Consider the following 21479-nt stretch of genomic DNA (forward strand, 5'->3'; position numbering starts at 1 on the left):
AGTTCCAGGACAGCCAGGGCAACACAGAGAAACCCTGTCTCAAACCAAAAAAAAAAAAAAAAAAAATTGTGTCCACTGATTCAGGAGGTTGGGGAAAAGAGGCTTATGTAAAACCCTGGGCCCTAAAGAACATTATTATTTTTAATTATTTATTTAACTTTATTTTATGTGCATTGGTGTGAAGGTGTCAGATCTTATGAAATTGCATTTTCCAGACAGTTGTGAGCTGCCATGTGGGTGCTTGGAATTTAATCCAGGTCCTCTGGAAGAGCAATCAGTGCTCTTAACTGCTGAGCCACATGTCCAGCCCCTAAAGAACATTATTAAAGGGACCAGGACACAGGAGTGAAGTGAGATGAGGCAGCCTAGCCTAAATTTTTGAAAACTATCCCGAGGAAGAGAAGCCATTGAGAAGTTTTGAGGACAATGAATATAATAACCATGGAAGAATATTTTGAAAAGTTCATAGGGTGGACATGGAGAGGCCACATGATCAAGACAAGCAAAGACTACTTTGGTCTATGGGTATGGCAGGAAGTTTGTGTCCAGGTAAGAGATCAAGGAAATAAGGTATATATTTGGGAGCTCCATGGGTTCTTTGCACCTTAAGGTTGAGAGGCTTCACTGATGTGATTATATCCTAAACATGGCATAGTAAGGAATGTTATCCTTTTTGGTAGACAGTCCCGTCTTTGTGACTAGGTTACACTGAGATAGAACGGGTCTTTGGAACAGTTGGATTAGAAGCCTTGAATTTCTCTGGTGGAGTGGGTGTGTTAACATTCCCAGGAAAAGCCAGTGCTCCACCCCCTGTCAGGAGTGGCCCCGCCTACATCGCTTTACACGCATGCGCACTCCTTGTGCCCGCCCTCTCCTCGTTCCCGACGCGCCGTGCGCAGGCGCGTAGCTTTTCCATGTGTGCTCAGGCCGTCAGCCCGGTCCAGCTTAGGAAGGACGCCAGGTAGTGCCGGAGACTGAAGTGTTCGTTGGGCCGGCGGCCCCCATCGTCTGTTGCTGTCTTCCACTCCCGGTCTCTCCCCGCGGCCTCCGTCGCCATGGGTAAGAGTCGGACGAAGCGCTTCAAGAGACCTCAGTTCTCCCCTACTGGTAGCTGTCAGGCCGAGGCGGCGGCCGTGGCGAACGGGACCGAAGACGAGGAGGACGACGGGCCAGCGGCGGAGCTTCTGGAAAAGGTGGGTCGATGGCTTGACCGGGCTCGGGGCGGCTTGCGGCAGGGTGTCCGCGGGAGCGGGGCTGCGGTGCGCGTGCTCACTGCCCACCTCTGACGTCTTGGTTCCCGCAGCTCCAGCACCCGAGCGCCGAGGTCCGCGAGTGCGCCTGCGCGGGGCTGGCCCGGCTTGTGCAGCAGCGCCCGGCGCTACCCGACTTGGCGCGCCGCGATGCTGTCCGCCGGCTCGGGCCGCTGCTGCTGGACCCCAGTCTGGCGGTCAGGGAGACGGCGGCTGGAGCTCTGAGGTGAGTTGGAGAGGGTCCGAAGCGGTGTCCCTGCGAGCAAACAAACCCATCACACCCTCTCCCGCTGCGTTCTCTACTAATGCGGAGAGAAAAACCTCCCTGCGATCTCAGATTTGCAGCGGATAGAGATAGGAGTTCGGGTTCCGAAGGACCCCGGGAGCCACAGGTCACGCACCTTATTTGTATACACCTGGCTACTTCACCTGTCCTCAAACCTGATGCCTTTTTCCCTTCCAAAGCGCGCTATAGAGTCCCTGACTGGATGGCTCTAAGTATACCGATATTTCAGCATGCAAGATGTTAGCAGGACAGCCAAGATCCTTGTCTTTGCAGGAGCTCCATTGAGATGGTGTCTGGAAACTAGCAAAAAGTAAACTGGTATTAATGAGAATTGCTATAAACGACAGGCTAGGGGAGTTGCACTGGGGTGTCCTCTAGATGGCATTTATAAACGGAGACCAGAGGACCGGAGAACCGGACATGGGAAAATAGGGTGGAGAGCATTTGGTATAGGAGGAAGAGCCATGCCAGAGACGTGAGGCCAAGGGCGGATAGACGCTACACAGAAGTTAATGTGACTGAGGGGAGGAGGTGGCGATTATAGTTGCTGCGGCTGTTGAGTTGAAGGATTTCTTCTAAACACGAGTGATGAAGCCTACCTTTTGAAAAAGCCACTCCGATGGCTATGCAGAGAGTGAACTGTAGAGGGGGCTGGACCTTAACTTTTGGACTCTGACAGATTTGGCTGTGTGTATTGTTTCAGTTAGGCAAGCAGCGATGGAGTGCCTGTGTGCCTGTCATTGGACTAGGCTTGGGGAATGGTGTAGTGGGGAATACAGGCGTAATTTCTGGCCTTAGTAAATCTTAGGTCTGTTGAGGAAGGTTTCTGATAATAATCTCTTGTTTATTGCCTGGTGTAGTTGTGCCTGCCTTTAACCCCACCACTTGAGAGACAGATGGCTGGCCAATCACCTGAGTTCAAGGCCAGTCTGGTCTACTGTGCAAGTTCTAGGACAGCCAAGGATACACAGGGAAACCCTGTCCCTGGAGAAAAATCTGTTGATTATTATTAACCAAATAATGCATATATGTATCAATACAACCAGTAGCAATTACAGAGAATTCTGTTAGTTGGGGTATGGTGGGTTGATGTAAGAATGGCTCTCACAGGCTCATATGTTTAAATGCTTAGTCACCAGGGAGTGGCATTATTTGAAAAGGATTAAGAGGTATGGCCAGCCCAGGAATGGTGGTGCTTTCCATTAATCTCAGAACTCTGTAGGTAGAGGCAGGTGGAGTTCTGTGAGTTTAAGGTCAGCCCGATCTACAGAGCAAGTTCTAGTGCAGCCAAGGCTAGACAGAATCCCTGTCTTGAAAAACCAGAAAAGTGGGGGGGGCTTGTTGGAGTGGGTGTGGGATTATAGATGAGGTGTGTCACTGTCTGTAGGCTTCAAGGTTTCAAAAGCTCACACCAGGCCAGCGTCTCTGTCCATGAATCAGAATGTAGCTCTCAGCTACTGCTCCAGCGCCATGCATCCCACCGTGCTCCAGCCATGATGATGATGGACTAAGCCTCTGAAACTGTAAACCAGCTCCAGTTGAATGCTTTCCTTTAAAAGAGTTGCCTTAAGTTATGTGTTGTGATAAAGAGCAGACAGTTGAAAATTTGTAGGCTTGTTTTCCAGCTTATGACAAATACATTTTTTCCTCAGAATCTTTGGCTGTGATTAAACATACAGTACATTTGGGAGCTTAGTTGTATTTTGTGATGTATGACTTGAAAGTAAAACGTGTTTAAATTTCTTATGTAGGAATCTCAGTGCTTGTGGAGGTTTTGAAGTCTGTGATGACATGGTGGCTAAGGACGTCATGACACCTCTGGTGGCACTGCTGAAAGAGGTATGTGGTGTTTAACGAGGCCCGAGTGATGGCTTCTACGGGGAGCTCTTAGGAGACAAGGGCAGGTGGATTTTTCCCCCAGTACTTTTATGTCATGAGTCCTGAGTTCCCTTTAAACTTCGTGGCAATTTCATTCCTTTTCCTGGAAACTGACAGTACACAGGCTTTACTAATACCAATCTCTATTATTGTGTCCTTTATGATGATTAGAAGAGCCGTTTCTAAAGCTATGCAGACTTACCCCGTTAGAATTCAAGCTCCATATTTCTTTATCGCTCACTTATGTATGTATATAATTTAATCTTCACAGCAGTCCAATGAGACAGTCTTTTTTCCTTTTCGTGTGCTGGAGCTGGAACTCAAATCTTTGTGCCACCTAAAGTCAGGTGCTTTTCCATTCAACTGTATCCCAAGTCCAAGGCAGGTATTATTATACCTGGTTATATGATGATACACCCAAGAAACTTATAAAGATTATATTGCACCCTCATGCTTAATATTACATCATTCATATATATGATTTACCTCATTGGTTAAGGACAGTGGGCTCTTATAGGTCTTAGTCTGTCATGCCTTTCTTCCGCTTATCTATGTATAGCCAGTTTTCACTTGATACTGCATAAAAGATCCAGTTTGGATGTGCAACATCAGTCCTTTCCCTTTAGAATAGTGATTCTGTACTGGAGGTGATTTTGCCCCATGGGGACATTTGGCACTATGCTGCTGGCATCCAGTGGGCAGAGGTCAGGGATGCTATAGAACCTTCTTCCATGCAGATGGTAGCCTCCCCATAAGAAGTTCAAGACTCAGAAGACCTGCTTTGGAGAGTGCCATGTACTGTACTCAAGGCACTGCTGCACAGAGCTTAAGGGCACCAGCTTTGAGGCCTAGAGAGTCTGCAGCTGAAGCCCAACTGCACCATATGCTCAGCTGCATCTTCATCAGCTTCTGTGTATCTTATTTCCTTACTTATGTTGAGATAAAGGTTAATAGTTGTTTTTTTTGGTTTTTCAAGACAGGGTTTCTCTGTGGCTTTGGAGCCTGTCCTGGAACTAGCTCTGTAGACCAGGCTGGTCTCACAGAGATCCGCCTGCCTCTGCCTCCCAAGTGCTGGGATTAAAGGCGTGCGCCACCATCGCCTGGCTAATAGTTTGTTGTGAGGATTAATTACTTAATATATGTAAGATGCTCAGAATAGTATTTATTTTATTTTATTTTTGTGTACATGTCTGTGTGAGTGAATGTCATGTGTCTGCAGGTGCCTTCAGAGGCTAGAAGAGGGTGTCAGATTCCTTGGAGTTAGAGTAACAAATAGTTGTGTATCAACTGATATGGATACTGGGAACTGAACCCAGGTCTTCTGAAAGGGCAGTACACTCCCTTCCTCTGGACAAACACAATACTCCTTTTGTTTGTTTGGGTTTCTCTGTGTAGCCCTGGCTGTCCCGGAATTCACTCTGTAGACCAGACTGGCCTTGAACTCAGATCCACCTGCCTCTGCTTCCACTGCCAGCCCAGTAGGTCACTTTTAACTGAACTCTCTCTCCACCTGCAAGGGATGCATCATTTTGGGAAATGTGCATATGACCATATGTTTGTTAACCACTGTAATTTATGGTGCTTTTGCTTTTGTAATTCTTTGCTAATGTTAGCTTTTTTGCTTAGTTAATCTTTTGAACCAAGGTGCTAATTGTGCTGTTTGGTTGCAGTGTAGTGCTGGACTGGATTCAAATGAGATGTCTCCACAGGAGAAAACTGATACGAACAGAAATTCCATTGAGAGCATAGCCAACGAGGCTGTGAATGTGCTGTGGAATATATGGTAAGGAGCCTTCCAAGAACAGCTTCTTACTGCACCACTGCTCAGCCTGCTGCTCTTTCTGCTACGCTGTAGGCACCTCCCGTAACTGTGATGCTGATACTTTGTAGGTGATAATGCCTGGTGATTTGAGACTCATCCTCTTCATCAGCCCAGGGCAGACTGTGTTGATATCTGGAATAAAAAAAGGCCCACAGACATTGCCTGATGCTTTTGAATAGGAAGTAGATTCCCAAGAGAAGCTCTGGGATTGAGTAGGAAACAAGGCCATTGTTTTCCATGTTGCTGGTTAGGATGGAGTAGACCTCAGCTGGGAATGACAGTAGCTAGAAAGAAAGCCTGGAAGCACTTTTCTGATTTTATATCTGTGATTATCACAGAATGATAGTCCTTATTTTCACCTAAAAGCAGTGTTTCTTAGAATATAAGAATATTTAGACCTTGAAAAGCTCCCTATATACCAGTCTGAGTCTGTCTGTAATTTTGTCTTAAACTAGTAGATTTATTCCATCCCACCAGAAATGGGCAAAAGATTTGAGAAAATGACTCCCCCCATTTTATTTTTAGTTTTTCCTTTTTTGTTTTTTTTTTTGCTTTCTTTTCTCTCCCTCCCTTCTTTCACCGCCCCCCCACCCCAGGGTCTCACTATGTAATGTCTGGTTTTGAACTCATGATCTCCTTACCTTGGTCTTCTGCTTGGGATTACAGACTGGCTAAAAGAAATGGTACATGAGCAACTGATGGGTGTTTTTCTGTGTACCGACAATCTTTTACTTTATGTCATATAATTTGGTTGTTTGAAACTCTGAATTTCATGGCTGCTAAGCACTAAACACATGGTCTACCACTGTAGTGTTTTTCACTAACCTGGATTTTTTTTTTTTAAAAAAAAACTTACTATTTTTAGTTATGTATATGTGTGCAGGTATGTGCATATGAGTGCTGCTACCCTCCCAGGCCAGAAATCTGGAGTTAGAGATGGTTATCAGCCTCTAACTGATAGTGCTGGGAATTGAACTCAGGTCTCTACAAAAATAGCACTCTTAACCACTGTGTCGTCCTTCTAGCTCTTTTTATCTTTAGTTTTTGAGACAGGTGTGGTCCAGGTTAGCCTGGGACTTGCTATATAGCTAAGGATGACCTTGAATTCCTGACCCATTTTTTCCTATTTCCCATATCCTGGACTTATAGGTGTGAGCCACCACATGAGGCTTGAACTGGGAGTTTAAATAATATTTTCTTTGAAAAGAGCCTAATATATCTATAATCCAAAGTAAATGTTTTTTCTTAACTGCCTGTGAGTTCCATCTTCACCATGTAGTTATCCACTATAGTTACATAGTTCCTAGACTTTTGTTTCCCAGTTTCCATTTCTTTATTGATACATGCTCTGCCTTCTTGACTGTAGCTTAGTACTGGAGCCACTAGATAGCTAGCAGAAAATATGTTTACTTGGATAGCATGTATAATAATGTAGTCACCTGTTTGCTCTGTTAGTGTGTTATGTATATGTTTACGTTGAGATTATTTTCTAGAAACGAGTAAAACTATTCATTCCTTTTACCCTGGTTTTAGTGTGTATATTTATAAGTGGTATTGATAACTTTTTTATTTAAAACGAGTTCTATAATTTCAAAACTACTTATTAGAAGAATTTCCCTGAAGATTGAAAACTCTGCTTGATGAAATTATAATTTCAGTCTAGGAGTGAGTAAATATGCTTTTTCAGTTAAAAATGTTGCTTTTTATGTGATAGACCCCTTTTCCTTACTTGGACTCATTATTAAGTGATCGTGGAAAAACAACAGTCTGCACAAGGAGTTGAGGCCCTGGGCCAGGTGCCAGCACACCAGCATGCAGGATTTCAGATGTACTGCCTCTCCTGTGCGTCTTGGGTTTTCTTAAGTTTGCAGAATGGGAAGTTGGATGAGATGATTGCTGAGGCTCTTCCAGCTCTAAGCTTCTCTAAAGAGAGCGGCTGAAAGATCCCACTGGGATGGAGATGAAACACTGGTGTTGCCATGTACTATGACTAAGAATGGCTGTTTCTTCATAAATGTGGGGGTGTTTGACTCCAATTATTGATTTTATAAAGCATAATCATTTTTTTCTAGTTGTCTGTGGTTGATTTCTTAATGTTAAAATATAAACGGTAAAACTTGTTTTTCCCCTTCAATTTAGTGAATGCAGTAGTAGAGCAGTGTCTATATTCAACAAAGAAGGGTGTTTGGAGATTGTGTTAAAGTTCTTGCGTAGGTTCCCCACCAGTGTTGACCTGGCTGTTTCCGTAGGTAAGTGAAGAAAGCGCTCATTTGTTCGTGTGTTGTCTTGTTCAGGACAGCCTGTCTGCTATGCAGCAGTGATTGCTATCTTTCTGTTACTTACATAAATGCATAGTGGAGTTCTGTTTATATGGAACTTCTTTTTTTTTAAAGATTTATTTATTATATATACAATATTATGCCTGCCTGTATCCCTGTGGGACAGAAGAGGGCACCTTATCTCATTACAGATGGTTGTGAGCCACCATGTGGTTGCTGGGAATTGAACTCAGGACCTCTGAAAGAGCAACCAATGCTCTTATCCTCTGAGCCATCTCGCCAGCGCCTGTATGGAACTTCTTTAAATCTGTGACTAATACTTACACCTAATATTCTGCAGGGCTTTTTGGTATTTTGACTTGTTTTCTTTTTGAGACAGGGCTTTACTATGTACCTCTGGCTAGTCTGGAACTTGCAGTATAGATCAGGCTAACCTCTGATGCTCAGAGATCTGACTCCCGGGTCTGGATTCAGAGGTGTATGCCACCATGCCTGGTCAGTTCTGAATTGTTTTGTTTTGAAAGGGAGGAAGGCAGTTAGTTATGTGGGTATGTGTAATATGTTACATCTTAGAAACCTTTATTCTAAGCCCCCACCAGGTGGTGGCGCATGCCTTTAATCTCAACACTCAGGAGGCACAGGCACTCTGAGTTCAAGGCCAGCCTGGTCTACAGAGTGAATTACAGAACAACCAGGATTACACAAAGAAATCACATCTCGCAAACAAACAAAAAGCCCCAACAACAACAAAAAAGTGATTGACCTTTCAGTGAGGGCAATGTCCCTTTCATGGGAGCTGAGGGCATGGAGTCCAGCACTTGTCTTTAGCTTCCTACCTTCTTTGTGGTGGTCTAGAGAGCCATTGAGAACCCTCCATTCTGCAGGAGTAAACAGCAGAGAGTAGGCAGCTGGGCAGAATGCTGGGTGCAGGCAGAGAAACACCTGAAAGGGCTTCTTCTCTATCCAGCTCCCTTTATTAATTCTGCATATTTCCAGAAAGGGAAGAAGAAAATTCCTTCTAGCAAAGCATCTCCTAGGTTTAGTAGGTACTTTTTTTTCTTATTAAAATTTACTTTATGTGTGTGTGCATGTGCTGTGTGTGTTGTAGTGCCTAGGAAGCCAGAACAAGGCATCAGATTCCTAGGAGCTGGAGCAACAGGCAGCTGTGAGCTGTCAGATGTGGGTGCTGGGAACTGGACCTCTGTCAGAGGTTCTCTGTAAGAACAGCAGGTGCTCTTGACAGCTCAGCAACTATTCTTTTTTAGCCCCGATTGGCCTGCAACTTGCTCTGTAGATCAGGCCAGCCTTAAATTCACCTGCTTCTTCAGTGCTGAGATTAAAGCTGTGTACTACCATGCCCAGCTCTCAGAAGATAGTTTTAGGAGACCAAAAAAGGGAAACAAAAATAAAATAGTAGAATAAGCACTACTGGAAAAATTTAAAAGATTGGTTTGTCAAATGAAATCTGTAGGGGTAGTGTTTTAAGTGGGGACGTTAGAAACTGCTCACTATTTTAGAAATTAGCAAGGGTCTTTATCTTAAACCAATTTTTATTGTAACAATAAAATATAGGGGTGAGGCTGGAGAGATGGTTTAAGGGTTAAGAGTGTGTACTGCACTGCAGAACCTAAGTTTAGTTCCCAGTACCCACATCCTGCTGCTCACAACTGCCTTTAATTCCAGCTCTAGGGGAATAGGTGCCCTTTTATGGGCCTCTGCAGGCACCTGCACTCATATGCACATACCCACAGACAGATATACACACATAATTTTAAAAAATCTTTAAAAAAATCTAAGATAAAAATTTTGGTGGTATACACCTTTAATCCTAACTCTTGGGAGGCAGAAACAGGTGGATCTCTGTGAATTGGAGGCCAGCATGATCTACAGAGTGTTCCAGGACAACCAGGGCTACCAATGAAACCCTGTCTTGAAAAACTAGGGGTGGGGGGGAACTTTTAAAAAGAAATAAACAAAACAAAAACACCCAAACAAACTGGGCTAGCAAAATGGCTTAGTGGGCAAAGGACTTGCTATGCAGGCCTGACAACTTGAGTTTTGTCTCAGGAGCCCCACAAGGTAGAAAGAGAGCCAGCTCCAGTAAGCAGTAAGTTGTCTTCTCACCTCCAGCATGCTCTGTGGCATATAGTCTGTGCTTACACACACACGCACACCCAAAAAAAAAAACAACAACAAATAAATGAATGCAATTTTTAAAATAAAAAATATTTTTGTGCCTTTATTAAAGGTTTTGGATTTTTTTCTAGTTGTTTTATTACTATTGTGGGTGATAGCACAGACATGCATGTGCCGTGGAGTGTGTGGGGAGATCAGAAGACTGCTCTATCAAGAATCTAACACCCTCACACCAATGCATATAAAATAAAATTAAATAAATTTTTTAAGAAAGGAAAATGAATCACTTTTCTCCTTCACTATAGGCTCTAGAGATAGAGCTCAGGTTGTTAGACTTTTTAAGGAAGCACTCCTGGGCCCCAGTTCTTGATCTAATGTACTTTTCACAGTGAATCATCTTAAGTCATTTTGAAATGTATAATAGTGTTTTTTTTTTCAGCATTTCGCTGGATTGGTGATTTTATAAACACATTTTGCAAGTAAAGCAACACTTACATATAATACAGTAAATTTATATGATTTTGTCCTGTCCAGAATAAGTTTTTTTCCTGTTTTTGTTTATTTTTTAAAACAATCTTTTCTCATTTCACATATCAATCCAAGTTCCCACTTCCTCTCCTCCTCCTGCTCCCCTAACCTTCCAGCCCCCCCATCTATTTCTCAGAGAGGGTAAGCCTTCCCATGGGGAGTCAACAAAGTCTGGCACATCACTTTGAGGCAGCAGCTCCCTCTAGGATAATTTTTTGAAATTATGTTTATGATAGCATTCATAGCTTATTGATATGGGATTTCCCTCTGAATGCTGGGATATGATTTATTAACATTGGTTAATAAAGAAACTGCTTTGAGCCTATAGGAGGGCACAGTATAGCCATGCAGATGCCGAAGGAGAAAGACACCCAGAAACCTTACCGGTAAACCACGAGCTTCGTGGTAAAATAAAAAATAATAGGAATGGGTTAATTTAAGTTATAAGAGCTAGCTAGCAATACATCTAAGTAATAGGCCAAGCAGTGTTTAGTTAACACAGTTTGTGTGATTATTTTGAGTCTGAGCGGCTGGGAAACGAGCAAGTAGCCTCCGCCTACAGCTTATCTTTCTTTTGTGTTTAGATGTTGAGGTGGTTGCTTTGCTGTAGTGTACTGGGGATCCAGCCTAGAACCTTGCTTGTGCTAGGCAAGCACTCTGTAATCAAGCTATTATCCCAGCTCTTTATTTTGTCTTTTGCTAGTGTGATTAGCACTAGTCTCTTAATAACTCAATACATTTAGATGTAAGTATGTGCACACACACATCTCTGCACATAGATGCATTTTGGGATCCAAATTAGATCCCAGCAGTGTAGCACGAATTCTTAATAAAATTGGTCTTAATAAAAATTCAGAGTCAGACGTAAGGGATGTTAATGCTGAAGATCAGAGAAGTAGAGAGGCCAGCCACTAGAGAGTTCTTTTACCTCTACCAATGCTCAGACCGAAGGGGCAAGCCTGTCCTCAGACTGTCTCCTCAGACTTCATCATCTGACACAGGGTTGATCCCAAGACTACAACTGTCTCCACCAAACCTCAGACAGCACTGAGTTCCTGTCTCCTTCTGTCTTAAATTTCTCTCTCCACCCAACCATATCACTTCTGTCTCCACCTCTTTAGTACTGGGATTAAAGGTATAAGGTTCCGAAGTGCTGGGATCACCTTTGTGTGAGCTCTGTTTCTCTTTTAGACTGGATCAATTTTGTGTAGCCCAGTGTGGCCTTGAACTAACAGATCCCTCTGCCTCTTGAGTGCTGGGATTAGAGGTGTGTGCCACCATGCTCTGACCTCTAGTTACTTAGCTCTGTACTCTGATCTTCAGGCAAGCTTTATTTGTTAAAACACAAAGTAAAACACAACAGTACCTTGTATTTTTCTTTTAGTTTTATTTAGTTTGTGTATGAGTGTATGTGGACCATGTACATTCCTGGTGCCCTTGGAGATCAGAAGAAAGAGTTGGATCCCCTGAAACTGGAGTTACAAATGGTTGTGAGCTTTCATATGGGTGCAAAGAACCAAACCCAGGTCCTTTGCAAGAGCAGTAAGTGCTTTTAACTGCTTAGCCATCTCTCCAGTCCTAGTATCATATTTTTAGATTCATTTGGATAGATACAGTCTAATTTGAAATTTCTAGCTCTGGATTTTTTTTTTTTTTAAATATTTATTTATTTATTATGTATACAACATTCTGTCTGTGTGTATGTCTGCTGGCCAGAAGAAGGCACCAAACCTCATTATAGATGGTTGTGAGCCACCATGTGGTTGCTGGGAATTGAACTCAGGACCTTTGGAAGAGCAGGCAATGCTCTTAACCACTGAGCCATCTCTCCAGCTCCTAGATCTGGATTTTTATGGAATAAGTATCTCAAAGGAAACAAATTTGGATTTATAATTTGGATTTATTTTCCTTTTGTACCTCAGAGGTCTCTTTTGTCAAAACCTTTCATGTGATCTCAGTTGTTTTTATGCTTTCAATTAATTTCTAGCATGAATGTTGTAACCCATTACCTTGGTTTTGTTTTGTATTGCTTTGATTTGGTTTTGGTTATTTTAGACAGGGTCTATCTATATAGCCCTGGCTGTCCTGAAACTATGTAGACCAGATTACTCGAACTAATAAATATCCTTCTGAATGCTGGGATTAAAGAGTAATGGTATTAAAGTCAAACACCACCACACTCAGCTACTTTTTTTCGTAAACAGCCCTAATGAATAGTGGTTTTTAATAATCAAAATGCCTAATACCTCAGGTTTGTTCTTGTTAAACATGTGGTGCATGAACTAGAACTTCCTATTACTGGCCTATGATAAGTGTATAAACTGAGGATAAATCAGAGATATTTATAATAATTCAGCATTACCACAACATTTAGGAACCTTTAAGTTATACTCTATGAGAGTCTAGTTCTATAAAGAATTAAAAATTCTTTAAAGAAGAAGACAGATTGAGATCTCTCGCCCTGATGGTTGTGAAGCCTCTTTTGTGTGTACCTTCCTTGAAGTAAAAATTCTATACATCTAAAGAAGCAGATGTGTCTAGAAATTGTAAAAATGCACATTTTTGTATGTTGTACTGGTGTAAATTACCCTAAAATTGTTGGATTTTTGTCTCACAGCATATTGCTTACAGACAGTAACTGAAGAGAACCCAGAGCTCCTGAAGTCTTTTGATGGCACAGCTCTGCGTGTGCTAGAGTCTGCTTTGCTTTGTGCTGTCACCTCGATGGAGTACATTCTGCTAAAGACTCTGGTGGCAGGTAAGGTTTAGCCAAGTCATCTAGTAACTTTCAGTGAGTAAAAGTGGGGGCCTTCATTTCAGCACTCCAGCTTGCGCTCTGCCCTGTCTGAAAGTCTTACTATCAGAGCAGACACCTTAACTGACATGGTTTTCCATAGTGTGAAGCCTTCCACAATAGATGTTTCTATTTTTTAAAAAATTTTTTTTATCTTTTTCTTTTCAGGTTTTTGTTTTGTTTTATAAAGACAGGATTTCTCTGTAGCTCTGACTATTCTGGAACTTGATCTGAGACCAGGCTGGCCTCAAACATAGAGGTCTGCTTGCTTCTGCCTCCAGAGTACTAATATTAAAGGTGTGCACAACCACTGCCCTGCTTATCTTTTCTTTTTATGTGCATGTATGTGTGGTTGTGTGTGCTTATGTGCCCCATATGGTATAATATAAAGCATGTTGTTGTACAGCTGAATTTCCAGATTTCTTCATCCTGCAATATGAGACTTTATCCACCAAATGATAACTTTTCCTAAATGTGCTCCCCCTCGCTATCTCTGGTTACCCCTATTCTGCTGTGGATATGACTATTATAAAAATTAGCCTTACAATAACAAATAGAATCATTTATATTCGTCCCTTTATGGAGAGACAGGGCCTAAGCTCCAAGGTTGTCTACATAGTGAAATGCATCAATACTATTTCTTTTTAATTTTTGAGAACGGTCTGATGTAGCCCAGGTTGACCTCAAACTTACTGTATAGTCTGATGACCGCAAACTTCCCACACCTTATGGTTGTGTATCACCACACCCAATTTATACAGTGCTGAGGATCAAACCCAGGGCTGTGTGCATGCTAAGCAAGCATTCTACTGACCAAGCTATAGTCCCAGCTCATTTACTTCTTTTTCAAGTGTGTGTGTGTCACTTTTGGGTGTTTTTTGTGTGTGGTTTTTCAAGACAGAGTTTCTCTATGTAACAGTCCTGGTTGTCCTGAAATTTACTTTGTAGACCTGTCTAACCTCAAACTCAGAGATCCTCCTGCCTCTGCCTCCCAAGTGCCAGCATTAAAGGCATGTGCCACCACTGCCTGGCAGTTTGGGGATTTTGAGGCAGGGTTTCTTTATAGCCTTTCCTGTACTGGAAGCCACTCTCTGTTTGTTCTCAGATGGGCTTTGTGAGCGGTGTTCACCACTTAGCTATGTTAATCATGCCACAGTGACCATGACTAGTTTTGTCTAGCCTCTGCTTTCAGTATTTTAAGTTATGCCTAGCTGGTATTTTTAGACATAGAGGCTCATATGGCTACAACTTGCATTGTAATAGTAAGCTGAAATTGACCTGAAACTTGTGATCCTCTTGACTCCACCTCCCAAATGCTAGAATTACTGGTGTACAGCAGTAGCCCTGGTTTTGCAGTCCTACAGGTTGAACCCAGGGCTTTGTGCATGCTAGGCAAGCAGTCTACCGACTAAGCTACATCCCCATACCCTGCCATTCACTTCAAAAAAAATTGTTCTGAGCTGGGCGGTGGTGGCGCACGCCTTTAATCCCAGCACTCAGGAGGCAGAGGCAGGCGGATCTCTGTGAGTTCGAGACCAACCTGGTCTACAGAGCTAGTTCCAGGACAGGCTCCAAAGCCACAGAGAAACCCTGTCTTGAAAAACCAAAAAAAAAAAAAAAAAATTATTCTGATCTTCCTGGAAGCAATATACTATTTTGGTAGGAAAAAGTCAAGAACTTGTATTCTGTCTTCTATGTGAGATTTTGGAGGGTTAATAACATCCCAGTATACTTGGGAAATAAACTGCAAAGAAAAGTAACTTAGGTGAAGATGGAGAAAACGGGGTACCTCCTGTCATTTGATTAGTATCTCTGGGTATGTGTTGACAGGCCCTGCTCGTTTGTTTCCTGGCAGCCCAGACCCAAAATAAACAAACAGAAACTATAATAAGTGCAATACTGTTTGGCCAATAGCTTAAGCGTATTTCTAGCTAGCTTTTATATTTTAAATCACCCACATGGTTGTGGTCTACCGGCTTAGCTTAAGCATATTTCTAGCTAGCTTTTATATCTTAAATCACTACATGGTTGTGGTCTACCAGCAAGGTTCCATCTAGCATCTGGCGTCTGTCTCCTGTGGTGGCTACATGGCTTCTCACTGACTCTACCTACTTTCTCCCAATATTCATTTTAGTTTTCCCCACTAGCTCTATTCTGCCCTATCACAAAGCAAAGCAGCTTCTTTATTTATTAATTAATAAAAACAACACATATACAAAAGGACTTCCCACATCATTTCCCCTTTTCTGTCTAAATAAAAAGGAAGGTTTTAACTTTAGCATAGTAAAATTACTTATAACAGGTATCAAATAAAAATTATATTTATATATACTTTATCTTTTATCATCACTAAGGAAAGCTATAACTATAACTTTGTATTCTTCAATACCATCAAAGACCCCAGAAGGATATAATATTACCTAAGTAAATAGAAAGTGCATTATAAGCAACTTCCAAAACTCTAGAATTGACAAATTGGGGGCATCCAGTCTTCAGCCTACAGGCCCATAGTATCCAACAGACTTTTCCATGAAGCAGGAAATCCAAAGATCGGTTCTGCCTTGTAATGGCAAAGTCCATCAGTTTCTTTTTTCTGTGTCCTGCTGAATGTTTGACAGACTCTCTCATGAAGCAGCAACCGTGAAGGATGGTCCCACCCTTAGGCAAGTTCGGCACTCATTTTTCTATGGGTCCTGCATGTCCAGTTCATACAGCATAACGTCAAGCAGTCCAGGCAAGAGCATTCTCCTGTCCAAATGTCCAACAAACTCCATAAGGAGTCTCTTTGATGCCCATTAACCTCTTGAAGTAGATTGGTGCTGCCAGGAGCAGATGTGTCTTATTATTATGAAAAGTCCTAAGTTCTTAAAACATTTTAAATGCCATATTCTGTTAGTCTTTGAAAGATCTGAAGAATATCTATCCATCTGAAATATATGTTTGTACGTCTAGAAAATCTAACATGACTACAAGCTTGACTATTGTAGATGACTATTAACCTATATTTCTTAATTATACATTACATTTTTAAATGATCTACACAAATACAGTATCTTAATCAAGAGCATAAATATACATAACAAAATTGACCTTAATTTTGCATCAATAAACCAAGATCCATACCAATGCAAAGTATTCATTTTTATATCATATCTCCCTTTAAATATAAACAAACATTTACAAACAATCATTTAGGGAATTTGGATGTAATTCTTTCCTAACTGCTTTTTGCACAATAATATACATAATCCAGACTCTCTGTGTATATTCCATCTTTATGTGGCTTATTTTTCTTTACTCCTTTAATCTCTGACTGACTGCTCTTTCTCTTTCAAGGCTATTTTTTTTTAACCACTTCTTTTTATAACTCTCTATACTCTCTTTTCTTCTTTTTTAAACCCTGTGACCCATTTAGAGGGTTTTTTTCATCTGTAATTATTTTCTGACCAGGATGACTGCTTCTTAAAATGCTAAACAGCATGGCTCGAACTAAGGCTGCTTCACCTTTTGGTTCCACCCGGTCCAACATGGCAGAGGTTCAGTGCCAGCTCTGCGAGCTATGCTCACAGCCCCATTTTCAGGCACACAGTGGGTCTATGTTGCCATTAAGCAAGTTATAGCATGCTGCTCACAAACCCCATTTAAATGCTCTGTAGCCTGAACCCACCCCCCACCCCACCCCGCAAAAAGTCAGAGGAATTCTTAAAGGAGCCATGCAGTTTTTGCTGCTATCCCTGAATTAGGAAGCATTCTCTTAAAAGAATTGTACCTCTGCTTGCTTCTAGCAAACAGAGCCCACCTGAGAAGATGCTGCTACCAAAAAACTGTGCTTAACTCTGTTCTTTTGTATCTAGAATTTCTTTTTAAGCTATATCAGGCTTTATGTGGATATAATAGGCCCATGTTAGCACCATTTTGTTGACAGAGACAGCTCATTTGTTCCTGGCCACCCAGACCTGAAATAATTACATAGAAACTGTATTAATTAAATCACTGTTTTGCCTATTAGCTCAGGTTTCTTATTTGCTACCTATTATATCTTGAATTAGCCAATTTCTATTATTTTGTATTTTACCATAAGGCTTGTGGTTTACCAGCAAGGTTCCAGTGGTCTCTGGTGGGTGGGCATCTTTCTCCTTTCAGAAGTGGCGCTACATAGCATCCCTCTGACTCTGCCTACTTTCTCTGTATCTCTTCCAGCCTGACTATATTCTGCCCCACTATAGGCCCAAAGGAGCTTCTTTATTAACCAATGATATTCATAGCATACTAAGGGGAATCCCACATTATTTGTGCAAAGGCAGGATAAACAAAGGCAATTGAGTTTTATAAATTACACCAGAGCTTAAAGACTCAGCCCTGTGGAAACTCTCCCCCCCCCACTACTATATTAATATTATGTTGTGTTCCATATACTTTGTTTATTTTTACTATTTAGCATTTCCCTTTATTACACCAAAATCAGTCTGTGTATTAGTGTTAGAACTCATTCTTAATAAGGAAGGATTCCACAGGTAATTCTTTTGTCTTCATTATTTATCTTTATTATTTTTGCCCAGGCACAATGTGGAACCTAAAGGACATTATTCCATCTAAGAGTCAGGCAGAAATCATAAATGCCATACTGAAGATCTTGTCTGAAGTTCTGGAAGTGAGTGGTGCTGACACAGTTATTCAGATGAAAGAGGCCGAAGCCCAACGGTTAAAGACTGCTGCAGAGACTGAGGACATACTAGCAAATGCTAATGGTGATGATTTGGTCGAAGATGATGAAATGGAAGAAATTCCTCGTAAAAGAAAACTTAGAAAGAAGACATTTATTTCTGATTTACTTCCAGTAAGTCAGAATGGTGTTCAACATTATTAATAGATGAATTAATATATCTCTTTCCTTCAACAGGTGTCCTTAATATTATAGAAAAATACTATAGCCAATTTTTAGTAAAGGTCATATTTTCCTGTTGATTCTCATAACATTAGAAATGTACCCCTGTAGCCGGGTGGTGGTGGCGCACGCCTTTAATCCTAGCACTCGGAAGGCAGAGGCAGGCGGATCTCTGTGAGTTCGAGGCCAGTCTGGTCTACAGAGTGAGTTCCAGAGCAGTCAGGGCTAACCAGAGAAACCCTGTCTCAAAAAACAAACTAAAAGAAAAGAAAAGAAAGAAAGAAATGTACCCTGTAAAAAAAAAAAAAAAAAAAACCAAAAATCTCTTGTCTAAAATGAAACCTTTCTGTGTGGGAGCTTTCAGTTGGGGCAACCTAACCCAAATACCAGCATCCTGTCTTCCTGCCTCTGTCCATTTCAGTTACCCATCGCTTCCCAGGCTGCCTTCACACTGATCTTATCCACTTGGTTTGTCACTTGAGTTCTTATCTTTTATGTTAGTATTATATTTATCAGGGCAATAGAACAAACTTTGATTCCCCCACTGCCATCAGGCTGAGAAGAGGTTGGAAAATGTGGCTTTATGCTAGTGTGGTGTTGCAGAGAGATGCACGGTTGAGTTGTTTCAGCTGAGAAAGTGGAGATGGATCCATGCTTTGGGAGAATGCTTTCCTGCAGGAGGTGAGAATATAGGCAGGCAGGGAAGACCCAGTTGGGAAGGCACATACTTACTGTGCCCCAGACTTCAGTCGTTTCCTGTACTCAGGGAGCCCTCTGTTTAGGAAGGTTGACACGTAAACCTGTGGCTGTGAGCCCTACGCTAAGAACAGTGGTAGAATTGTGACCAAATTCCTGTCATTTCTGTACACTTGGTAAATGTAATTAATCCCAGATGGGAAAGCAAAGAAGAAAGCTGTTAGAAATGACGTAGGGCCAGCTGAGCTGTATGAAATGGTGAAGTAAGAGAACTGTGAAGACATGGTAATATTTAGAAAATTTACTCAGCTGGCAGGAAAGGCAGGAAGGCTGCTAAAGAAAGTTGACAAGCCTTAGCTAGGAGAATACAATTCACATCCTCTCATGGGACAGTGCCAAGGGTGGCTTGTCTTGATTTACATGAAATGAATTGAAATTCATTGTCTTGAATCAATATCTTGCAGTTCTGATTAGAATTTTGTTGTTTTGTTTTTTGGACAGGATTTCTCTGTAACAGCCCTTGCTGTCCTGGAACTCGCTTTGTAGACCAGGCTGGCCTCAAACTTACAGAGATCTGCCTACTTCTGCCAAGTGCTGGGATTAAAAACAAGCACCACTATTTAGGATTCTTTAAATCGAATATAGCTCAGAAGTATTTTCTTATAGACTGTTTGTTTGTTTATTATGTTTTAGCTGTTCTAGTAGGTGGTATTATAAGTGTGCATCACCATGCCCAACTCTTGTATTCTTGAAGACTCATGAAGCATAGTTTTATGTTTTGTTTTTTTTTTAGTTATTGCATTTTATTGTTAGGTAGGAAGCATGTGCATGTCATAGAACATATGTGGAGGGAAGAGGGCAACTTATAGGAGTCAGTTATCTTTCTCTACCATGTGGGACCTGGGGATTGAACTCAGTTCATCAGGGTTCACAACAGGAGTTTTTAACCACTGAGCCATCCAACCTGCATAATTTAATCTTAGTTGCTTTGAAGAAATCAAGAATTTTATATATAGAACAGTTTCATATGAACAACCAAAACATTGTGTTAAGTGAGAAGGCCATTCTATCCTCAAGTTGCTTACAGATCAGAAAACGCCGTAAAAATCGTAACACCTCCTCTTTGAACATAGCATGTGTATTAGAACCTCAGATTTAATCCTTGTCTCACTTTGCTCGTGTCAGCATTTTTGAAAACCAGCACGATGGAGGGGAGCACGGCTGTACCTTGTCTAAAGGGAGACGTTTGTGAGGAACCTAGTAGTGTTTCTTGGAATATCACAGATGGTTGAAGGGTAGACCTGGAATGTGTTTGGTTTCAGGTCCTTGTGTAGAAAGTGTGTGTGTGATGTATTGGTGTTTTTAGGTGCAGGTGTACTAGTCTCAGTGTCCTGATGGATTCAGACATACTGCTTTTCTACTCCATCTGCCTACCAGATGTTGATGTTGTTTTGAGACAGTTTATCTGTGCAATTCAGGCTGACTTCAGACTCTAAGTCTTCACCTCTGGAGTGTGGGATTACCATGACTCTTAGCTTCAGAAATGCCAGGGTACTCTGAAGGATCTGAAATTCTTTCTGGTAGTCAGACAGTGGCATTCACATGTTACTCTTGTCTGCAGTTTTACTTCCAGGAGACTCTTAAAAGGAGTAAAGGATCAAAAAACCAAAGAAAAGAAAAAGAAAAGGAGTAAAGGAGCAGGGCGGTGGTGGCACACGCCTTTAATCCCAAAAGGCAGAGGCAGGCGGATCTTTGTGAGTTCGAGGCCAGCCTGGTCTACAAGAGCTAGTTCTAGGATAGGCTCCAAAGCTACAGAGAAACCCTGTCTTGAAAAACCCAAACAAACAAAAAAACAAAACAAAAACAAAAAAGAGTGAAGGGAAGAGAAAGGAGAAAACCCCCTCTGCCCAGATTGAGGTAGGAATGTCACCGTTTAAAAATAGTTGGTGATTGATTTCAATGTTCTGCCCTTGGGAATTACAGATCTGAATGATCACATTAACCGGATGTATTTCCTTAAGTATTATTTTAAAAATAGAGGGATATAAAGGGAGTATGTGCTGGGGAGATGACTCAGTGGGTATGAGCAGGAAAACCTAGGTTCAAATGTCCAGAACTTACGTAAAAAGCCAAGCATGACTGCATGTGCTTGTAACTCCAGAGTAGGGGAGTAGAAAGATGAATCCTCAGAGCTCAATAGCAAGCAAATCTAGCCAAAACAGTAGAATCTTGAGGTATTCAACAGTAGAGACCCTGTTGCTGCATTCAGTGTGGCTCCAGGAGTAGACCTGACTGGGGTAGTGAGGGGATGAAAGTACATAGACAGAAAGTTGGGATCTGGTAGTCTGGGCTCTCAGCAGAAGAAACTGCAGGACCCCAAATTTCCTTATGCCTATTATATAGAGTTGAACAGAGAGATGAGGTTAGCCTATTATGTATTATTTCATACAACTGAATTAGGAGGTGGGGTTATTGCATACAGATAAAGACAAGTTTAACTAATTTTGGTAGAATCGGTCTCTGTAGCAGAGCAGTTTTTAGGCCATAAACATCCAGGGGCAGAAGGCTGTGGTGGACCTGTTCTGCACACACTGTAAACATCCACACACGGATCAGAAGGAAAGGCTTTGCCATTTCTCCATGGGTCTGAGGTTCTGAGCTCCTTTGCTTATGTCAGAATTACAAATTCACTTACTCAAGCTTTCTCTGCTCCCTATACCCCGTGTCAAGGCAATGAGGTAGGGCATGGTAGAGGAAGTCTGCTTCGCCCTGTGTGTGTGCTTGTACACTCATGGCCCTCACTATTTACATATGTATGGACACAGGGGGCTGAGGATATTGTTAGTGCTAGAATGCCTGCTAATTATGTTTAAGGCCCAAGGTTTAATGCTGGCACAGTGAAAGAGAAGTAAAATTTTGAGCTCA

The 21479-nt window shown here is 41.8% G+C and overlaps 1 protein-coding gene across 2 annotated transcripts in view; it reads left to right on the forward strand.

The window, feature by feature from the left end:
- Positions 1-924: 924 nt before the first annotated feature.
- The window catches only part of Heatr3 (HEAT repeat containing 3), a 38743-nt gene continuing 18188 nt past the window's right edge, over positions 925-21479 (forward strand). Inside the window, exons 1-7 of one of the 2 annotated variants that reach the window (XM_075976814.1) lie at positions 925-1193; positions 1304-1476; positions 3288-3375; positions 5085-5197; positions 7376-7485; positions 12797-12937; positions 17533-17810. In XM_075976814.1, the coding sequence (XP_075832929.1) occupies positions 1056-1193; positions 1304-1476; positions 3288-3375; positions 5085-5197; positions 7376-7485; positions 12797-12937; positions 17533-17810 (1041 nt within the window). In that variant the 5' untranslated portion in view covers positions 925-1055. Of the gene's footprint in view, positions 1194-1303; positions 1477-3287; positions 3376-5084; positions 5198-7375; positions 7486-12796; positions 12938-17532; positions 17811-21479 lie in introns of those variants that run through there. The other variant, XM_075976815.1, reaches the window with a different exon arrangement.

This window comes from Microtus pennsylvanicus, chromosome 6 (genome assembly GCF_037038515.1).
Source record: "Microtus pennsylvanicus isolate mMicPen1 chromosome 6, mMicPen1.hap1, whole genome shotgun sequence".
NCBI lineage: Eukaryota > Metazoa > Chordata > Mammalia > Rodentia > Cricetidae > Microtus > Microtus pennsylvanicus.